Source organism: Leptonotus elevatus, chromosome 17, assembly GCF_054856555.1.
Source record: "Leptonotus elevatus isolate MCC_2025b chromosome 17, RoL_Lele_1.0, whole genome shotgun sequence".
NCBI lineage: Eukaryota > Metazoa > Chordata > Actinopteri > Syngnathiformes > Syngnathidae > Leptonotus > Leptonotus elevatus.
In genome coordinates, this window is record NC_141255.1 from 5,921,944 (window position 1) to 5,937,894 (window position 15,951).

Here is a 15,951-nt window from a genome sequence, read left to right on the forward strand (position 1 = left end):
TGCAATGTTTATGTGATGTGAGCGGAGATGGGAAAGTCCTCACACTGCATTTAAGAAGAATTAGGCTGTAGTTACTTATTTCAAAAGAAACCATCAAAAAATAAACTTAAATAGTAAGGAGGAAGTTTGTACTTTGGTACAAAAACTCTTCATAATTACTACGATAGGGGAATGGACAATTCTGAATATCCGAGCACTTCTGATATTTACATGGTGACTGAAAACAAACGGCGTATAGTATTGCTTTTGCCTGTGACTAGCACACAAACCAGGCGGATTGTTATAGTAGTCAAACTTCAACAACAATCTTTACAAATCAAATTACAGCGATCCAAAGCCCAATGCTTTTCAATGAGCTGAGAGCGTCCTTTCACCGAGTCGGACCACCATTTTTGACTTGCTCGGAGTTGTCCATGTCCGAATGAGGCCTTTGCGCCAGTTTACTAGTTTGTTGTTCACAAGTAACAAATTGCATAGAACTTATTGTGCTATGATTATAGGGTCATAAAGGTACAATTTCCCAGCTGTATACGATGCAGTGTATTTTTTGTTAAAGTTGCTTGTAACAAAATAATCGAGGTGACAATGTGTTCGTGAACGCACCTTTGGTGACGTCTTCAGCGCGGACGAATGCAGCCCACTGATTGGTTCGAGACCCTTTGCGTCACTATCTTGGAGAAGCGCTCGATTTATTACAGCACACAAACTACACGTCTTCGGCGCACATTCGAAAGCGTTACAGACACCGCCCTGGCAGACACACGAAGCAACAAATCAATGAATGTCGTACCCACGAATCTGTGGCGGGAGACGGAATCTGCACTAAACATACGAATACACATTCCGCGTAGAGAAATGGAGGAATTTGGAGTTTATGCAGTATTTGGGGTAAATGCGTCACCTCAACAGCTGCTCAGGTACGTCGAATACTAACATAAACTCTAGGAATATTGTTTAAAATTAGCTTCAAGAAAATTGCATGCTAAATGTTTGACAATGGTTCTTCCATGTTCACCGTAGATTTCTATCCAGATTTAACCATTTTACGCCGTTTTCTTCTCAAACTTCCACAATAGACCTTCTAAATTTTCACAAAATTGAAAGTTTTCACATTTCTCTCTTTTTGTGCCAGCGCGGAGTGTCCCCGCCAGATATCTGTTGTCGTTCCGCCAACCGTCCACCAGGTGGTGCTGTTCAGCAGCGGGCCTTGGGGCGAGAGGATTTGCGTCAACGCGGACCTTTACGACGCTCATCGGACCCTCATCGCCATCGGGAAGCTGACTCCTTATAACAGGTTAGACGCCTATTTGAAAGCTGCTTGGGTATTTAATTATTTTATATCCTTAATATTCATGGGCTAGTATGCTTTTTGTCCTCAGACTACCTACTATTATTATAAGTGAGTCAAAACCGCACAAATTGACAACCGGGAGCATAAGCATGACTAGTGACAGTCTAAAAGTCAACTAGTTAACAACTAGAGCTTCACTAGTAGTATTAGTACAGTGCAGATGTGAACAAGTGCAATGTTTTGCCTCACTAGTATCATGTACAGTGGGTACTAAAAAGTATACACCCCCCCATTCAAATGCCAGGTTTTTGTGACTTTAAAAACTAGATTACAAATTTTCCACCATGAATATGACCTGTATACTGAACAACTCTGAAGTACTGCTACAACCCAAAATAAATGGTAAATTGACTGAGCTTCTCATTTATTTTAGAATGGCATCTGAGCAAGTGTGTTTTTTATACCTCCCTACGATTGTTGTCTTACTTGTACAGAAATATCTAGTAAAACAGTTTTTCTACTAGATTAAACATGTTTTTATTCTGGGAATCCTATAGATGTCTGTCTTGGGAGCAGTGGGAAGAAGAGACATGGACAAATGGCGCTACCCTGAATGTTACACTGGAAGGAGGACATATGGTAAATAATGGGATTGACGGAAAACGGTCATGAAGCACAACCCAGAGAGGTAGAAATAGAAATTGTGTTTCTCCTCAGGTGAAAGAACCGGCTCTCATTTTGGCCGCCAAGGAGCACACACCAAAGGTAATACAGTGGTGATATTTAAGTAGCTGTGTACTTTCTCCTTAATTTTGTTTAATCACCGTGGATGACGGCACAAGGTGCCAAAGATATGAATAGAGAGTTTCTTCTTCTTTCTGCTCCTAGGATGCCGTTGCCCTTCCCCTTGCAGCCCAGGAGCTCAACTGCAAGAGGAAGAGAAAGCGAGCCGCTGCCGGAGAGCGTGAGGCGGGCAAGGATGCCGGGATGTTGGTGGGTGAGGAGGATGAGATGGAGAACTTGTGTCCCAACAGCGGCCCGGAGCAAATCACGCCTGTGCGAAAAGTACCACGGCACGCCAAAGGCAGGCAGAAGCTTTTCTCGGGCGGGGGCAACTCGGCCACAAGTCAAGGAGGTGAGATTGTGGAAAAGTAGGGGGTGTTCCGATCAGGGTTTCAAGCTGCCGATACGATCATCCATGAGTGTGATCAGCCGATACCGATCACATGGATTCGGTGTCAAATTTTCCATTGAATTTGTTGATTGAAAAAAAAAATTTGTATTAATCAGATTTAAAACAACAACTTTTGTTACATTTTTATCCCGTTATTCAAAAACAGGACATTTCTTCAAATTGACAAATTATGATTCAGGCGCTATTTTAGTCTGTAACATGTCAGAAAATAGAGGGGAATCATTAGGATCATTATTGTCCTTGCAAGTAACATAAAGATAACCACTAGTCACATTTACGCGGATGCTTGTATTCCAATTAAAATGAAACTAAATGGAATGAAAATACTAATCACACATCACAGGGCTAATCAGAATGGAGTTTCATTTGGGTGCAAAGGGGTAGCGTATTCCTGTCACCAATCCTGCTGCAGTACGAGTATGACATTCATAATTTAATGATTATTTTCATTAAGTATAAGGAAAAACAAGAAGAGTGATTCAAGTAACATTTAAGAATAGTTACCGAACCAGTTGATTTCTTTATCTGAACTCGCTGGCAAAATCACAAGTCAGAAATCTGATGTGACGTCATGCTATAGCGCTTTGCTAAGTCCATGTCTGCTACACTAAGTAAATAAATACAAGACTGATTATTGAGAATACGACAGCGACTGAGCTTCAACGTCTGGTACAAGTCCAAACGGCGTCCCCCCGCCCATTGTGATGGTCACAACAACTCGCTCGGCTCCGGTAAGATTAGTTGTTTTTTGGCAGGGAAACAACAAAAGAAACCATGCTTTTCTTGTTAGCATGAAGCTAAGATGAATTTCCTAAGGCAGAGCTTGTAATTGTCTTTGTTTTTGTTTTAGTTCGACAGTAAACTTCAGTAGAACTTTTTTTTTATGACGTTCCAGCAGTGACACCGTCAGGCCCGTCGGGTCGTTGGGGACAAATGCTGTGCCCCGTCGATGCCCAGACGGCCATCTTGATTGGAGGTCAAGGTGCCAGGATGCAGTTCTGCAAAGATCCCTTGTGGAAGCTCTGCACAGGTCTGTTTCTTGTATGAAAGCAAGATTTAGAATTTGAGAAAAACTGCTTATTGTTGTGCGGATGCAAAATATATTTACGTTCTTGTCCCGCAGAGGACCTGTCCTGGGTGGCGGCCGAGACTCTGGCGCAGGGTCCGACTCCGGAGGCCAGGATCGGCCACACGGCCGTCTACGACCCGGACTCCGAGCGCATCTTCGTGTTCGGCGGCTCCAAGAACAAAAAGTGGTTCAACGACGTCCACATCCTGGATACGCAAAGCTGGAAGTGGAGCATGGTGGAGGTCAGGAATCAGGATCAATTTTAAGGTCTCCTTCCGTGTGACACCGTCAACTCTACTCAAAACACGCATCTCAGGCCCAAGGGAAGGTCCCCCCGCTAGCTTACCACAGCTGCAGCCTGTTTCGCGGGGAGCTCTTCGTGCTGGGAGGGGTTTTCCCCCGGCCCAACCCAGAGCCAGACGGCTGCAGCGACTCCCTGTACATCTTCGACCCCCAGCTGTCCATCTGGTACCAGCCCATTGTCATCGGCGACATCCCGTCCCCACGCTCGGGGTAAGCCCGCCGCTGCTTCGTCTGCTGCCCTCGTCCGTCTCGGTTTGAAATACGATTCAGTCCCACTTTGCGTTGCAGTCATTCGGCTTGTGTGATGCCGGAGGGGAAGATTTACCTATTCGGCGGGTGGGACACACCTGTGTGCTACAGCGACATGTTCGTGTTGGACCTCGGTGAGGCGCGCGTCCAACTTCCTGTACCGTACTTACGACTTCCTACAACATGACTAACATGACGTATTTTGTTTTGTTTTGTTTTTGTTTTTCCACCCCCAGGTCTGATGGAGTTTTCTGCTGTTCAAACAAGTGGAAATACCCCCTCTGCTCGATGGTAAACTCACCTGGATAGTTGACTTGATCTAAAAACATTTAATGTGCCTTGTCTGTGGGTGTGTCTTACCATGTGTGCGCCCGTCACAGCTGGCACGGCAGCGCTGTCATCTCAGACACAAAGTTCCTGATCCACGGCGGCTATAACGGAAACAACTCGCTCAGCGACGCCTTTGTTTTTGACACAGGTGAGCAATCATTACCGTCATGACCAGTATCAGCCGCCCTCTTTTACGATCAGGAACTAGTAATTCAAAATTATTATATTCAAAAAATAAATAAAATTGGTGTTAATTTCATGCAGTTTTATGGGAAAATGCTTTATGGGATATATAGATCTTGATTTAAGATAATCTGTCATTGTTTATTTTGGGGGTGGAATTTTATGTATCGGTGATTACTCAAATTGAGTACTCTTACTGGTATCGGTTTGAAAAAAAGCTCTGGAGCCACATGTGGCTCTTTAGTCCCTCTTCGGTGGATCTAAAACACCCCCCCCCCAAAAAAAACACTTAGATTTAACAAACAACAAAAATATTTATCTTTATTTTTAGATAAAATATTCTTTAAATTAATTAATGATTTAGAAAAAAAGAATAATTAAATATTAAAAGTGTCCAGAAAGGCGCCTATAAATAAAATGTATTATTAATATTATTTTTTTAAAAATCAGAAAAAGAGAGACAAAGGGTAGATTACCATAAAATGTCCACAAAATTGCCCCCCAAAATGTCAAAAAATTTAACACAAAAAGGCAGAAAAAATGACAAAAATAAAATGTCCAAAAAAAAAAGGAAGAAAAGGCAGACAATTACAATATGTCCATAAAATGTTCAAAAATAAGACATTTGACAGAAAGGCAGAAAAGTCTAAAAATGTCTGGGGGGAATACAATCTAAAAACTGAAGATTACAGAAGAAAATTAATCTCAAAGTATTGGATGCTGCATATTTTTCTGTTATGGTGTACCGGTAAATTGGCACTGTCTGAGGCCCTCAGTCCATCCGACTAACTAACACTAAAACACTGTTTCCTTCATCACAATCTTCAAATGTTTTGTGGCTCCAGACAGATGATTGTTTATTTATTTGGCCTAAAATAGTTATTTTGACATTAAAGGTTTGCCGACCCCTGGGCTATATAATACTATACGTCGTTAATAGTGTTCACTGTACGTCACAATGCACAAATTCCAACATTTTCATTTCCTGACGGCAGAGACAAACATCTGGATAGAGGTGACGCTCCCGCAGCTGTCACTCGCCCGGGCGGGCCACTCCATCGTCGCCATGGAGACGCCCATCGCCCGGCGAAGCGCGGAGCAACAAGCGGACAAAACGCTGCTTGTGTTCGGCGGCGGCGACAACGAGGGCGCCTTTTATGCCGACGTGACCGCCGTCGCCGTGAAAGAGCTGCTCGCTCTCCTTTGACGGTTTTACGCCACGCACGGAAGTTTTGGTTCATTATCTTTTTTTTTAAAAACAATTTATTTATTTTTTTTTATGTTTGCAGTATATTTGAGTTGCATTTTTAAAAAGTGTATTTTTATATCAATTTGCATGAATAAATTGGGTGAATTTGAAAGGACATTTTTTTGTGTGTGGAAAGAAAAATTAATGAATCTACGTATTGGACGTCACTGACTGGTCATTTGATGAAAAAAGGTACTGCAAAAGTTCACTTATTTTATTTTATTTTTTTATCTATGGTGTGTCATTTACATGCAAACACATCTGACATTTTTTAATCTTTTTGTCTAGGACCAGTAGAGAAAAAGGCATCCAAATTTCCAGCAGTTTTTAGTGATGTCAAAACGTGTTACATTTGACCTGAACATCTCTCCCTAAATTCCACTTTTTTTCCTCCCTCCTGCTGGTCTCCGCAGCCGCCCCTGTGCCTTGCGTCAGTGTGGGAGAGGAAGGAAGGAAGTGCCGAAATAAGCAGGAGCGGCGGCTCGCCCCAGCTTGAACACCGTTTTTTTTTTCCACACGCAACTCCGTCGGAGTCACAGGCACAAAGTCGCCATGAAGACCATCAGGGTTTTTGTCCTCCTGCTAACATCAGCGCACGTCTTCGCGCCAGGTAAGAGAATCAGCTTCATTGTTTTCTTCTTTTTCTTTTTCAGAGCATCTCCAAGCTGGTGTATCAAACTCAATTTATTGCGGAACACATTGGAGTTATGGTTTGAAAAATATTGAATAACCTAATATTGTGACTACCCAATTTTATTTTGATGCATACGGTGGGGACTTCGGGTTTTCTCATGTTTTTAATAAGAAAAATAGAACTCTGTAATGTACTTTATAAAAAAATAAAAAAATACATTCATGCGATAAAATAGAATGTCAAAAGTTCTAACAGTGTTTTCCCCATTTTTTTTGTTTCAATTGTGCTACTCCTTCTGGAGTGTTAACTTTGGCCACCTGGGGGCAGTATAACGTAGACCCCCCCCCCCCCCCCAAAAAAAAAGGCAGCTCACCTATTAGTTGTTCTTTGCAGAGGATAAAGAACAAACGCTTTAATATTATATTACTTGTCTACTTGTCAAACAGGAGAAGCAGTAAACAGCTCCTCGTCTCCATTTTGAAGAATTATTCACTATCTGCCAATCAACAAACAATGTTGGCCAATTTTGACTGTCTCCAATGTAATGAATGCAAGTTTATGTTGATTTGTCCATCCGAGAAACGCTCACGCTTTGAACCATCAAAGCAGACGCGCACAAATGAGGCCTCGAGGGACCAAGCAACAATGGGAGTCGTTTGGTTGACGCAGAGGAAAAAGTCCCATGATGTATTTTGTTTATCTTCTGTTTGTGCCGCCAAAAGAGCTTTTTATCTGCTCTGCGCGGGTCCGATAAATGATTCAGGGGCAGATAGCGTTGGGAACCAAAGGGCCGCCGCTCTCACATCACATCAAAATGTCCCCGCAGGCGAAATCTGGAGGAAATCACCTTAGCAACTCACGTTGCGGCTTTTGAGTTTGAAGCAAGCGAATAATGTAATACAATACAAGATTCGAGTGTCTTGTGGGGATGTCCTCACAGTTGACAAGTGTGAGGGGAGGAAGTGCCGATTCAAAGGTCAGGGGGACAACAATAGCGTGGAGGACAGGATGCAGCTTCAGTCTGCGAGGAGGATCCCAGCAGAGGATGTCAGCTGTATTGACAAGGAGGCAAGAGTGATGGATAATTCGAAAATAACACAATTGTTGCATCAATGCTACTCACAACCTTCATTCCCAGACGAACCTAAAATGCACTATAACATTTACAGGTGAACTTAACCCTATAAAGCCAACTAAACAACTAAAGATTTGTGACCGGATGTATCAAATATGACACAAATCCAGTCATATGTGGACAGAGGTAAAATCCAGGTCCAGAAAGTAAAAATCCTGCCACATATTGGCTTTACTCTCATGGTGCTTGTTTACCTGCTAGGGAGCTAGCTAGCACTAAGGGCTAAAGCCAAACCGTGGCAGGGTTTTTACTGTCTGGACCTGGATTTGCCACCTCGGTCCACATATGACTTGATTTGTGTCATATTTGATACATCCGATCACAAAGCTTTAGTTGTATATTTATAACAGTAAAAATATAGTAATAATAATAAGCAGACTTGTCGAACATATTAGTATTTCCACAAATCAGAAAGAACATTTCCCACTATTAATAAGTATACATGTCTCTCCGTTCTTAATTGCAAGGTTGCTGGAAAAGCCATCAGATGGGTAATTACTGCCCCCTAATGGATTATCCGTGCAATGCATGTGTCAGATCATATACGTCAGGGTTGTAATATAAAATAAAATATTATACTCGTAAAATAGAGGGCTCAAAATGTCTTGTATATTAATATGATACGTTTGGCTTTATAGTGTTAATTACCTCCCCCTACCAAAACACAACAAAAAAACGTGATTTGTTTTTAATAAGAAAGATAGCACAGCATAAAACTATGACATTGTGAGACAGAATGTCAAGACATTATTTAATATTTGCTACGTTTTTTACTTGACTTCAAAAGACTTTGTGCTGCTCCTTCTGGTGTGCGCACCATGGCCATGTGAGGCAAATTGCAGTAATAGTAATCGTTCTTCGCAGAGGATAAAGAATACACGCCGATGACATGATTGCTTCATGCACTGTTTGTGTTCAAATGTCTGTTTAAAAAATATATTTGACAATTTTTACTGTAATAGATTTATTTTGTGAGTTTTTTGGTTTTTAAAATTATCATTATTATATATATTTTTTTTTAATTATTCATTTTATTATTATTATAATCATTATTTAATTTACCATTATGTGTTAGTTTCTTAAAAAAGGCTATATTGGCTCACTTGTATCTCAAGGCACCACTGTGTGCAAAAAACAAATTGGGTTCTAATGCTATGTTGTTAACCTGCTGTTTATCGTCCATGTTGGTCTGCTTCAAAGTGTCAACAAATGATGTTGCCGGGAACCAGCAGGCGCAGAGTTCAACATCGGCCAAAGCGTGGCCAAAAAGCCACCGGGGTAAGTAGAAATGTTGCATTGTTTACGAAGGCCCGAACTATTAATTAGCTGATATTAGCTATTTTGAAATAATCAAAAATCGTCCATTTTTTACACACATTCTTCGATTAATTGTTTATGGGAATTTTAGTCTGCCAAATTGGCACCTGCCACACAAAAAAAAAATTCCATATTGGATGACTTGATTGTTTACACCGCTTGAGTTTTGCCCACTTGTTTATTTTGCTTTTTTGTACCCTTGATCAGCACCGACAGCGCCCGCAGCTCCGCCCGCAGCACCGACAGCGCCCGCAGCTCCGCCCGCAGCACCGACAGCGCCCGCAGCTCCGCCCGCAGCACCGACAGCGCCCGCAGCACCGACAAGCCGAGCGCCCGCCACAGTAGCGCCTCCGGCAGAAACCACCAGGCCACCTGCTGAGAGCAGTGAGTGCCTCAAAGACCTTAAAAGACTGCGCAATATTAATATTGACCTTTTTTCCGCAGCAAAAGCAGTCCAGGCGGTGGCAACGACCCCGGCAACGACTCCCTCGCTGATGCCGCCACAGCCCAACGTGACGTCGCCAGCAGCCAGAACGGACGAAAAAAGTTCGAGCTGTTTGCTCCCGTATTTGAGCCTCGCTTAGCAGGAATTGGTCCTAAGGTCGTATTTTGTGTGTTCATGATCAGCACCAACACAAGCTGCGCCAAAAAACAGCACTCAGCCGAGGAGCGCTGGCTCCCAGACGGGCATTGTGACGATCCAGACTCGAGGTAAAAGAGCAAAGAAGAGTACACAATTGACTTGCACAAAACAGACGACTAAATGCTCTTCAAATATAAATAGGACCAAGCCCGACCTTGGCGCCACTGCAACCTGACAACGGTACTGTAGTGTATATTCCACATGGGTTCATCATGATGTTGTTTTCCTTTTCAACAACTATCCGTTGCACTTTCAGCGACGGGCCAGACCACAGAGAAAAGTCATGGTAGGTCACCTTAGAATAATTAACTTTCAGAAGATGAAAATGCAAGAGTTTTTTTGTTTTTGCTAGCTCGCCAGTGATATTGCACACCCGATATAACGATTCACTTATTGTTGATAACTATTGTGGGAAATCATTAGCCTGGTCGGTGTCTTCACATAGTAGTAACATAGTGAAAGGGGATTTGTGTGTCACAAACTCTTCACATTAACCACTGCTACTAAACTACTGGAGACCAGGATTCAAGTAGTTTTAGATTATTATTATTATTATTATTATTATTATAGTTGCTTTAATTCAGTCAAGTTTTAATCATAGTTTTTTTTTAATGGGTCATTTTATTGTAGTTTTTTATTAGTATTAAGACAGAGAAAGATTTTATTTTTTTCATCAATAAATATTGTGTAATAAAGTAAACTACTAAATTTCAAGCGACTGACATTGCTTCTTCTCTACGGACAAAATAACTCAATTTAAAATGCACTGCAAAAGCTAATGCTATTGAGAAAGATATTTTTACATTTTTGCTGTAATTATAGTTAGCTTGTTAGCTTTATAAAGATAAATTTTAGTTTGTTATTTATTTTATATTCTCTTCAATTTTAGTTTGAGTCCTCGATTTACGCCATATGCGACCTACGTTGTTTCGACTTTACGGCGCCGTGCCTCGTTCGTAGCATTTTTTTTTATTTCCCACAGTAAAGTTATTTAAAGATGTGTTGTTGTTACCTCCAGCTACGGACATCAAGCAGGTCGGCTCGCCATCAAGCACATCCCATTTACGTGTTTAGGTTTCCATGCCGTCCGTTGGCAATGAACGTCCGTGTGGAAACGAAATATTGTTTCCGCCTTTCCCGGATCGCGCAAATGTGTGTTTTTTTTAATTGCTGTACAAACGAAAAAATGCAATTTTTTTAGCACTTTAGCCTACAAATACATTCAAACGTGTTTGTGTTAAGCCTAAACATTTGCAAGTACGCTTGAACGCATTAAATATGTTTACTTTAATTAATAACCTTGCTGGGGACAAAGTGTGTTTGAACCCAAAAAAAAGACGATTGTGATTGTGATTTGAAAGGTCCTCAGGTTGGCAGCGGTGACAAAGAAGTCGCAAAAGCAGGTGAGGGACTGGGCAGCGTGCAACTATGCCAGGCAGCGCCGGCAGGCTTGCAGGAAAACAATTTTTTTTTTCCTGTTTCAGCTACAGACAAAAGACTTTGGTGGATTGTTTTGCTCATCCTGCTGGTTGCCTCCGCCGCCATCATCATCCTCAAGTTCAAATGCAAGAAGATCCACGACCACACGGGTACATTGCGGATGTTAAAATCTTCATGTATTGTGAAATCGTCAATTATGTTGTTAATTAATTAATTAATAATTTTTTTCAACAGAGACGATTGACACTGGAACTGAGAAGTAAGTTGCGAGCGCGAAGGTGTGTAAGTGTTGATTGCACACAAACACAAACAAGCCACCCGCCCGCCCTCGTCTCCTGTGTGTCCGCAGCGCGTCCTTCCAGAGCCGCCCGGAGAGCACCAAAGACGGCGTCATGCTTCTCGGCGTCAAGTCGTCAGGCGGCGAGGAGAACGGTGAGCCTTCTTCTGCGTGCGCGGCGTGCGTCCGGCCTTTCGGTGAGGCGGGAAGTGGCCGGCTTTTAATATCTTATTGTGCTGCGCGCGGCTTCGGGCCTTGACTGGGCCGCAGAAGGTGTTTCCTGTGATTTGGGGCAGCCGCCCTCCGGCCAGCGGCAGGGCCCAAAAGATAGCCACTTCCTAACATAAACACCGATTTGTTTCGGCCAGGGGCTATTGTGTGCCTACGAAATGTCACCGTGGCCCAGACGCGCACGCGCGCGTGTGTGTGCGTTTTTGTTACATAGTGAGGCCAACATTTCGGGATTTCACAGAGTTGTGGGGCCCACCCGTCCGTGTGGGGCCATTTTGCTGGGCCTCACAAGTTTAGACCTCTTTTTTGAGGGTCAAGACTTTTAGAGTTTAGGTTTGAATTGAGTTATGGTTGAGGTTAGGGTAAGGAATAGGGGGAGGTAATCATTTGTCGTGGTTGGGGTTAGGGGAAGGGGTTAAGAAATGCATTATGTCAATGAGATGGCCCCACAAAGATAGTAAAACAAACCGGTGTGTGCGTGCGCGTGTGTGCCCCCATCCATGCATGTGGTTCACGTGCACAACACTTGGCCATGAGCTTCACAGGGAAGTTGAGTCATTTTTGAGGAATTCTGCAGAGGAAGAAAGTGTTTATGCCTTTGCTGGATGTCGGATTCCTTCGGAAGCACATTCCGAAATTCTGCCCAAAACAAACTCCAGACAGATAAATAAAAGATAATTCAGTTGCATGACACAAGAACGGCCTGAATTGTTTTTCGCCCATTTTGAAAAGGGTTTGCTGTGTGTTGTGCAACAGCACCATCTAGTGTCGTTTTGAGAAACTACACCAAGTCGCATCATCGTGTTTTCTTCCCTTTTATGTTGCAGCTTCAAGATGAAGAGGCCCCAGGCGTCAAGATGTGAAGCGCCCCCCTTGACCTCAAGTAACCTTTTCATGTTCGCGATGCAGGAAGTGAAATGGTCGCGTGAGCTCGTGTCCACGGTAGAATACAATAAAAACAAAAAGACTGTATGACTCTTTGAATCTTATGTGAATTTATTTCAGTGGCGCGTCACCAAAGGTAAACCCAATTAGAAGCACATCCTTCTCTTATGCAATGTATTTACGCATGATCATGTATGCTACAGTTGAGTTCTAACATTTATGTTTTTGTTTACAAATGATAGTGCTGTTATTTTAGAACTGAATTCATATTTGTTGTTAAAAAAAAAAAGCTACTACATAACGCAAATACAGTATTTCATAGTTTTACATTTTTGAAATATTGGCATTTGTAGAATTAATTGCTGGAATTAGTTGTCAAATAAATCCAAGCCAAATTTGACCCTCTTTCCTGTGGTGTATATTTACAATGATGCTGTATTATTAAATTATAGACCACTCAGTGAAGATGAATTGCCAAAACAAGGACGCAAGTGCAGGATGACCTCCTTTTCATGAGCCAGTGTTTATTACCAGCAGGCATTTTGTGAGGCTTGTGACATGGACGAGTGAGATCTCGGCAGCTGATGTGAAAAAAAAAAAAAAAAAGCAGTCTTGCTTTTATGATTTTTCACTTACAGTAGAACAGCAATGTTTGCAAGGTCATTTGTCCACATAATGTACAGTTAATATGCTTGTAAGGATTTTATGACGAGGTATAAAATGTAGGTCAATGCCATTGTGGTTGTATAGCCACCGTTCATTTGGGTTAAACATCATTCAAGAATGATGACATAGTAGATGATGTGACTTTTTTTTCCCTCCTGTATATGTCAATGTGTTTAAAGGCAGCTGCATGTGACTGCTGGAAACATTCTCTGGTCTTTCAGATTATTTAACCCCGAGCCAGCTGAGTTATTCGGGGACAAGCTCCACTTACTGAGGGATCACGCTGTGGTGTGGCTAACTTTCCCTAGGGGAAATAAATAGAAATTATTGACAATATTTTACCAGACAAAAATGAATAAAGTCATTTATTTATGTTGGGTTCGCTCTTTTTATTTTAGCTGTATACAAGGTGTTCTTATCAGGTATTGGCCAATGATTTCATGCCAAGCTTGATTGAGCAGCCAATGAGGAAGGCGAAGAGTACGGCGGCAGCTGATTGGTCAAGCCCCAGGGTCAGCTCACCACGAAGAGTATAAAACCGGCACCCGTAGCCGGGCTTCATTTAGGAAGCGTTTTCCCCGTTGTAGTGTTTTTTTGTTTGTTTTTTTCCGTTTGTGTGTGTCTTCAATTACCTATAAACGTATTTATTTATTTGTGACGTAATTTATGAATAAATAAAACCGTCAAAAGTAATTTATTTGTGTACGAACTATAAGGTGAGTTATTTTTTTTCTGTGTGATGTTCAAGTTCATGAGCGTAGTTAGCCACCTAGCGAATTTTGAGCTAATTTACATTGTTGTTGTTTTTCTTCCAACAGTAGAGAAGAAGAAAGTCAAAATGGTTGCCACAAGCTCCCTGAAGCCGAAACCAAGCGAGTGCGTCTCCAACGTGGCCGAGTGGAGATACGACCAGGTTTCCACCGAAAAGGGTGAGTTTTGTTGCCCTTTTTCTAGCTGCCTATAGTTATTAATAATAATAATAATAATTGCCAAAAGACGCTAGCAGCCATTAGTGCTAATTAGGCTGCGCACCTGGGTGACGTCATTGTGCCATAAATTCCCTCAACCTCTATCTAAAGCAAAAATTGTATACCTGTAAAGTTGTATGGAGTTGTTTACCAACGTTTTTGATGGTGTTGAGTATTTTAATAAAATGTATACCGTTTGTAGGGGACTGAATGAGTGGCCGTTTATACAGTTGAGCACCCCTTTGTCACAATGTCACTGCTCAAAATGCCATCATGCAACATCAGACAGGAAAAAGAAAAGACACTCTTTACTACAGCCTCCAGTCCTGGATAAAATATTTGCATTGACTCTTTAGAACCAGAATTGTGGGATCTTTGCTCGGCTGAATCCCCAAGGAATTCGGAAGCCATCAAGGACAGAAGCTGCCACCGGCTTGCCAAAACACTCGAGTGCTGCCTGTCCCGAGCCAAAAGGTCCACGCTCCACTGCTCCGCCGTGCTGGTCCCGGAGCAGCTCACGCGGCAGATAGCGGGCCAAGTGCTGCAGCTGGCATCCTGCGAGCCGTGTGGCCTGCGCGGCTGCGTCCTGCACGTGCTCCTGGAAGTGGACAAGGGCTGCAAGCGGCTGGAACGGTTGGTGTACGACGCCAGCGTGGTGCCCACCTTTGAGCTAACTCTGGTGTTGAAGCAGGACACCAATGCCTGGCCCAGCTTGCGGGACTTTCTTTTGATGGGGACTTGCTTTGCGCCGACCTTCGGACGCGTGCTGAAACTGAGTCGTGGCTTCCGACTTGTCAAGAAAAAACTGTACTCCTCCTCGGCTGGTACCGTGATCGAGGAGTGCTGAACTACGGGATGTTCTGCCTCTCCAGATACATGCACTTTACCTCAAATATAAAATGTTTACAATGCATATAAACAATTTTTTTACACTTGTTCAAATGCAAAGTTTTTGTGATATAAAAAAATAGCACCATGATTAATTATTTCAAAATGTTTCCACCTTTTATCGTGATGTATAACGTGTACAGTGCAATTGTGCAACACCCCCCCCCCCCCTATATTGAGTTTTACAAGATTATAGGTCACATTGATGGTGTAAAAAGTTAGGTAATGGTTCATCTTGTCAGTTTCATTTTTTCATATCACAAAACCGTAACATTTGAACTGAGATGGGTAGACTTTTTCTAGCTGTACATTACATTCATTCACTATACTGTCTGCAGTTCTTATGTTTGGCATCAGAATTGTTTTAAATTTAACAACACTGTTCTAATATGCAATTTTAACAAGTACGCTAAACTAGATGAATTTATTTTCTTCAATGCGATGACTGCTTGGCAACAGTTGTCAACATGAATATGAGCTGTTGGCCTCATCGCAGCCGTGTGAGCTTTTATTTTTTTCTCTCTACAGCTAAGCTTGTTTTATGCCAACGTTTGCATTTTTAAATCCACTTTTGCATTTGATTGAAATGCTTTATTGCTGTCTCGCAGACAATAAAACATTTAACTTCATTTACACCACTTTTTATTTGCAGGTAATATTGCACTGCACCTGAAATAAACGGGCTCATGTGAGTCATGTTAAACAAGAAGTGCTTAGTACTTGATGTATATGTTACGAAACATAAAAAAAGTTAGCTTGTATACTACAACATGAAATGGCAAAGTGACACCTAGATGAGACATTTGAAGAAATACAAAAGTAGGTCACTGGCACATTATGCTAGCGCACGGATGAAGTATTACATAGTAATTTCCCTGCATCCTTGGTTACTTTTTTTCTTCCTACCCACCTTCTCTAGTTGAGTACTGTATACAACAAACTGGGTCCTTGTGTAACTGGGTCTACGTAAAGAGTCGTTACTTGGTTGCCAAATATAA

At 42.1% G+C, this 15,951-nt stretch overlaps 3 protein-coding genes and 2 long non-coding RNA genes across 9 annotated transcripts; 3 read left to right on the forward strand and 2 right to left on the reverse strand.

Annotated features, from left to right (window-relative positions):
* Positions 1 to 767: 767 nt before the first annotated feature.
* On the forward strand, positions 768 to 6,186 carry krcp (kelch repeat-containing protein). Of its 2 annotated transcripts, none has more exons than XM_086059534.1 (12): positions 768 to 917; positions 1,133 to 1,294; positions 1,849 to 1,930; positions 2,009 to 2,056; positions 2,180 to 2,426; positions 3,382 to 3,516; positions 3,610 to 3,797; positions 3,872 to 4,068; positions 4,147 to 4,241; positions 4,344 to 4,398; positions 4,488 to 4,585; positions 5,616 to 6,186. In XM_086059534.1, exons 1-12 carry the CDS (start codon positions 778 to 780, stop codon positions 5,825 to 5,827), a joined length of 1,659 nt encoding a protein of 552 aa, XP_085915660.1. In that variant the 5' UTR covers positions 768 to 777; the 3' UTR covers positions 5,828 to 6,186. The 2 variants fall into 2 exon arrangements, with proteins under 2 accessions (XP_085915660.1, XP_085915659.1); XM_086059533.1 differs by having other exon boundaries at positions 3,385 to 3,516.
* On the reverse strand, positions 2,096 to 4,450 carry LOC147159462 (uncharacterized). Its single transcript, XR_015090522.1, has 3 exons — positions 3,902 to 4,450; positions 3,595 to 3,775; positions 2,096 to 3,524 (listed from the first exon to the last, which is right to left on the reverse strand). It is a non-coding gene; the product is annotated as an uncharacterized LOC147159462 (long non-coding RNA).
* Positions 6,187 to 6,318: 132 nt separating the features above from the next.
* Positions 6,319 to 12,831, forward strand: LOC147159463 (uncharacterized). Of its 2 annotated transcripts, none has more exons than XM_086059535.1 (12): positions 6,319 to 6,479; positions 8,839 to 8,916; positions 9,163 to 9,339; positions 9,400 to 9,501; positions 9,583 to 9,666; positions 9,740 to 9,778; positions 9,855 to 9,884; positions 10,960 to 11,001; positions 11,083 to 11,187; positions 11,273 to 11,297; positions 11,388 to 11,470; positions 12,374 to 12,831. In XM_086059535.1, exons 1-12 carry the CDS (start codon positions 6,422 to 6,424, stop codon positions 12,382 to 12,384), a joined length of 834 nt encoding a protein of 277 aa, XP_085915661.1. In that variant the 5' UTR covers positions 6,319 to 6,421; the 3' UTR covers positions 12,385 to 12,831. The 2 variants fall into 2 exon arrangements, with proteins under 2 accessions (XP_085915661.1, XP_085915662.1); XM_086059536.1 differs by having other exon boundaries at positions 9,193 to 9,339.
* On the reverse strand, positions 6,844 to 10,918 carry LOC147159464 (uncharacterized). Of its 2 annotated transcripts, none has more exons than XR_015090521.1 (3): positions 10,611 to 10,918; positions 9,153 to 9,327; positions 6,844 to 7,555 (listed from the first exon to the last, which is right to left on the reverse strand). It is a non-coding gene; the product is annotated as an uncharacterized LOC147159464 (long non-coding RNA). The 2 variants fall into 2 exon arrangements; XR_015090520.1 differs by having other exon boundaries at positions 9,153 to 9,330.
* A 141-nt stretch (positions 12,832 to 12,972) lies between the features above and the next one.
* LOC147159465 (DNA damage-inducible transcript 4-like protein) lies at positions 12,973 to 15,566 on the forward strand. Of its 2 annotated transcripts, XM_086059539.1 has the most exons (3): positions 12,973 to 13,813; positions 13,916 to 14,026; positions 14,422 to 15,566. In XM_086059539.1, exons 2-3 carry the CDS (start codon positions 13,936 to 13,938, stop codon positions 14,910 to 14,912), a joined length of 582 nt encoding a protein of 193 aa, XP_085915665.1. In that variant the 5' UTR covers positions 12,973 to 13,813; positions 13,916 to 13,935; the 3' UTR covers positions 14,913 to 15,566. The 2 variants fall into 2 exon arrangements, with proteins under 2 accessions (XP_085915665.1, XP_085915664.1); XM_086059538.1 differs by having other exon boundaries at positions 12,973 to 14,026.
* The last annotated feature ends 385 nt before the right edge of the window (positions 15,567 to 15,951 follow it).

What these genes read in the sequence shown, in the direction of transcription:
- LOC147159463 (XM_086059535.1), top strand. Translation starts at nt 6,422, where the DNA reads ATGAAGACCATCAGGGTTTTTGTCCTCCTGCTAACATCAGCGCACGTC. An exon ending in CAGGCCACCTGCTGAGAGCA is followed by an intron (nt 9,340 to 9,399) that starts GTGAGTGCCTCA and finishes TTTTTTCCGCAG; the next exon opens with CAAAAGCAGTCCAGGCGGTG. An exon ending in ATTGACACTGGAACTGAGAA is followed by an intron (nt 11,298 to 11,387) that starts GTAAGTTGCGAG and finishes GTGTGTCCGCAG; the next exon opens with CGCGTCCTTCCAGAGCCGCC.
- krcp (XM_086059534.1), top strand. Translation starts at nt 778, where the DNA reads ATGAATGTCGTACCCACGAATCTGTGGCGGGAGACGGAATCTGCACTA. An exon ending in AATACCCCCTCTGCTCGATG is followed by an intron (nt 4,399 to 4,487) that starts GTAAACTCACCT and finishes CGCCCGTCACAG; the next exon opens with CTGGCACGGCAGCGCTGTCA. An exon ending in CGCCTTTGTTTTTGACACAG is followed by an intron (nt 4,586 to 5,615) that starts GTGAGCAATCAT and finishes TCCTGACGGCAG; the next exon opens with AGACAAACATCTGGATAGAG.
- LOC147159465 (XM_086059538.1), top strand. Translation starts at nt 13,837, where the DNA reads ATGTTCAAGTTCATGAGCGTAGTTAGCCACCTAGCGAATTTTGAGCTA. An exon ending in CCAGGTTTCCACCGAAAAGG is followed by an intron (nt 14,027 to 14,421) that starts GTGAGTTTTGTT and finishes TTGACTCTTTAG; the next exon opens with AACCAGAATTGTGGGATCTT.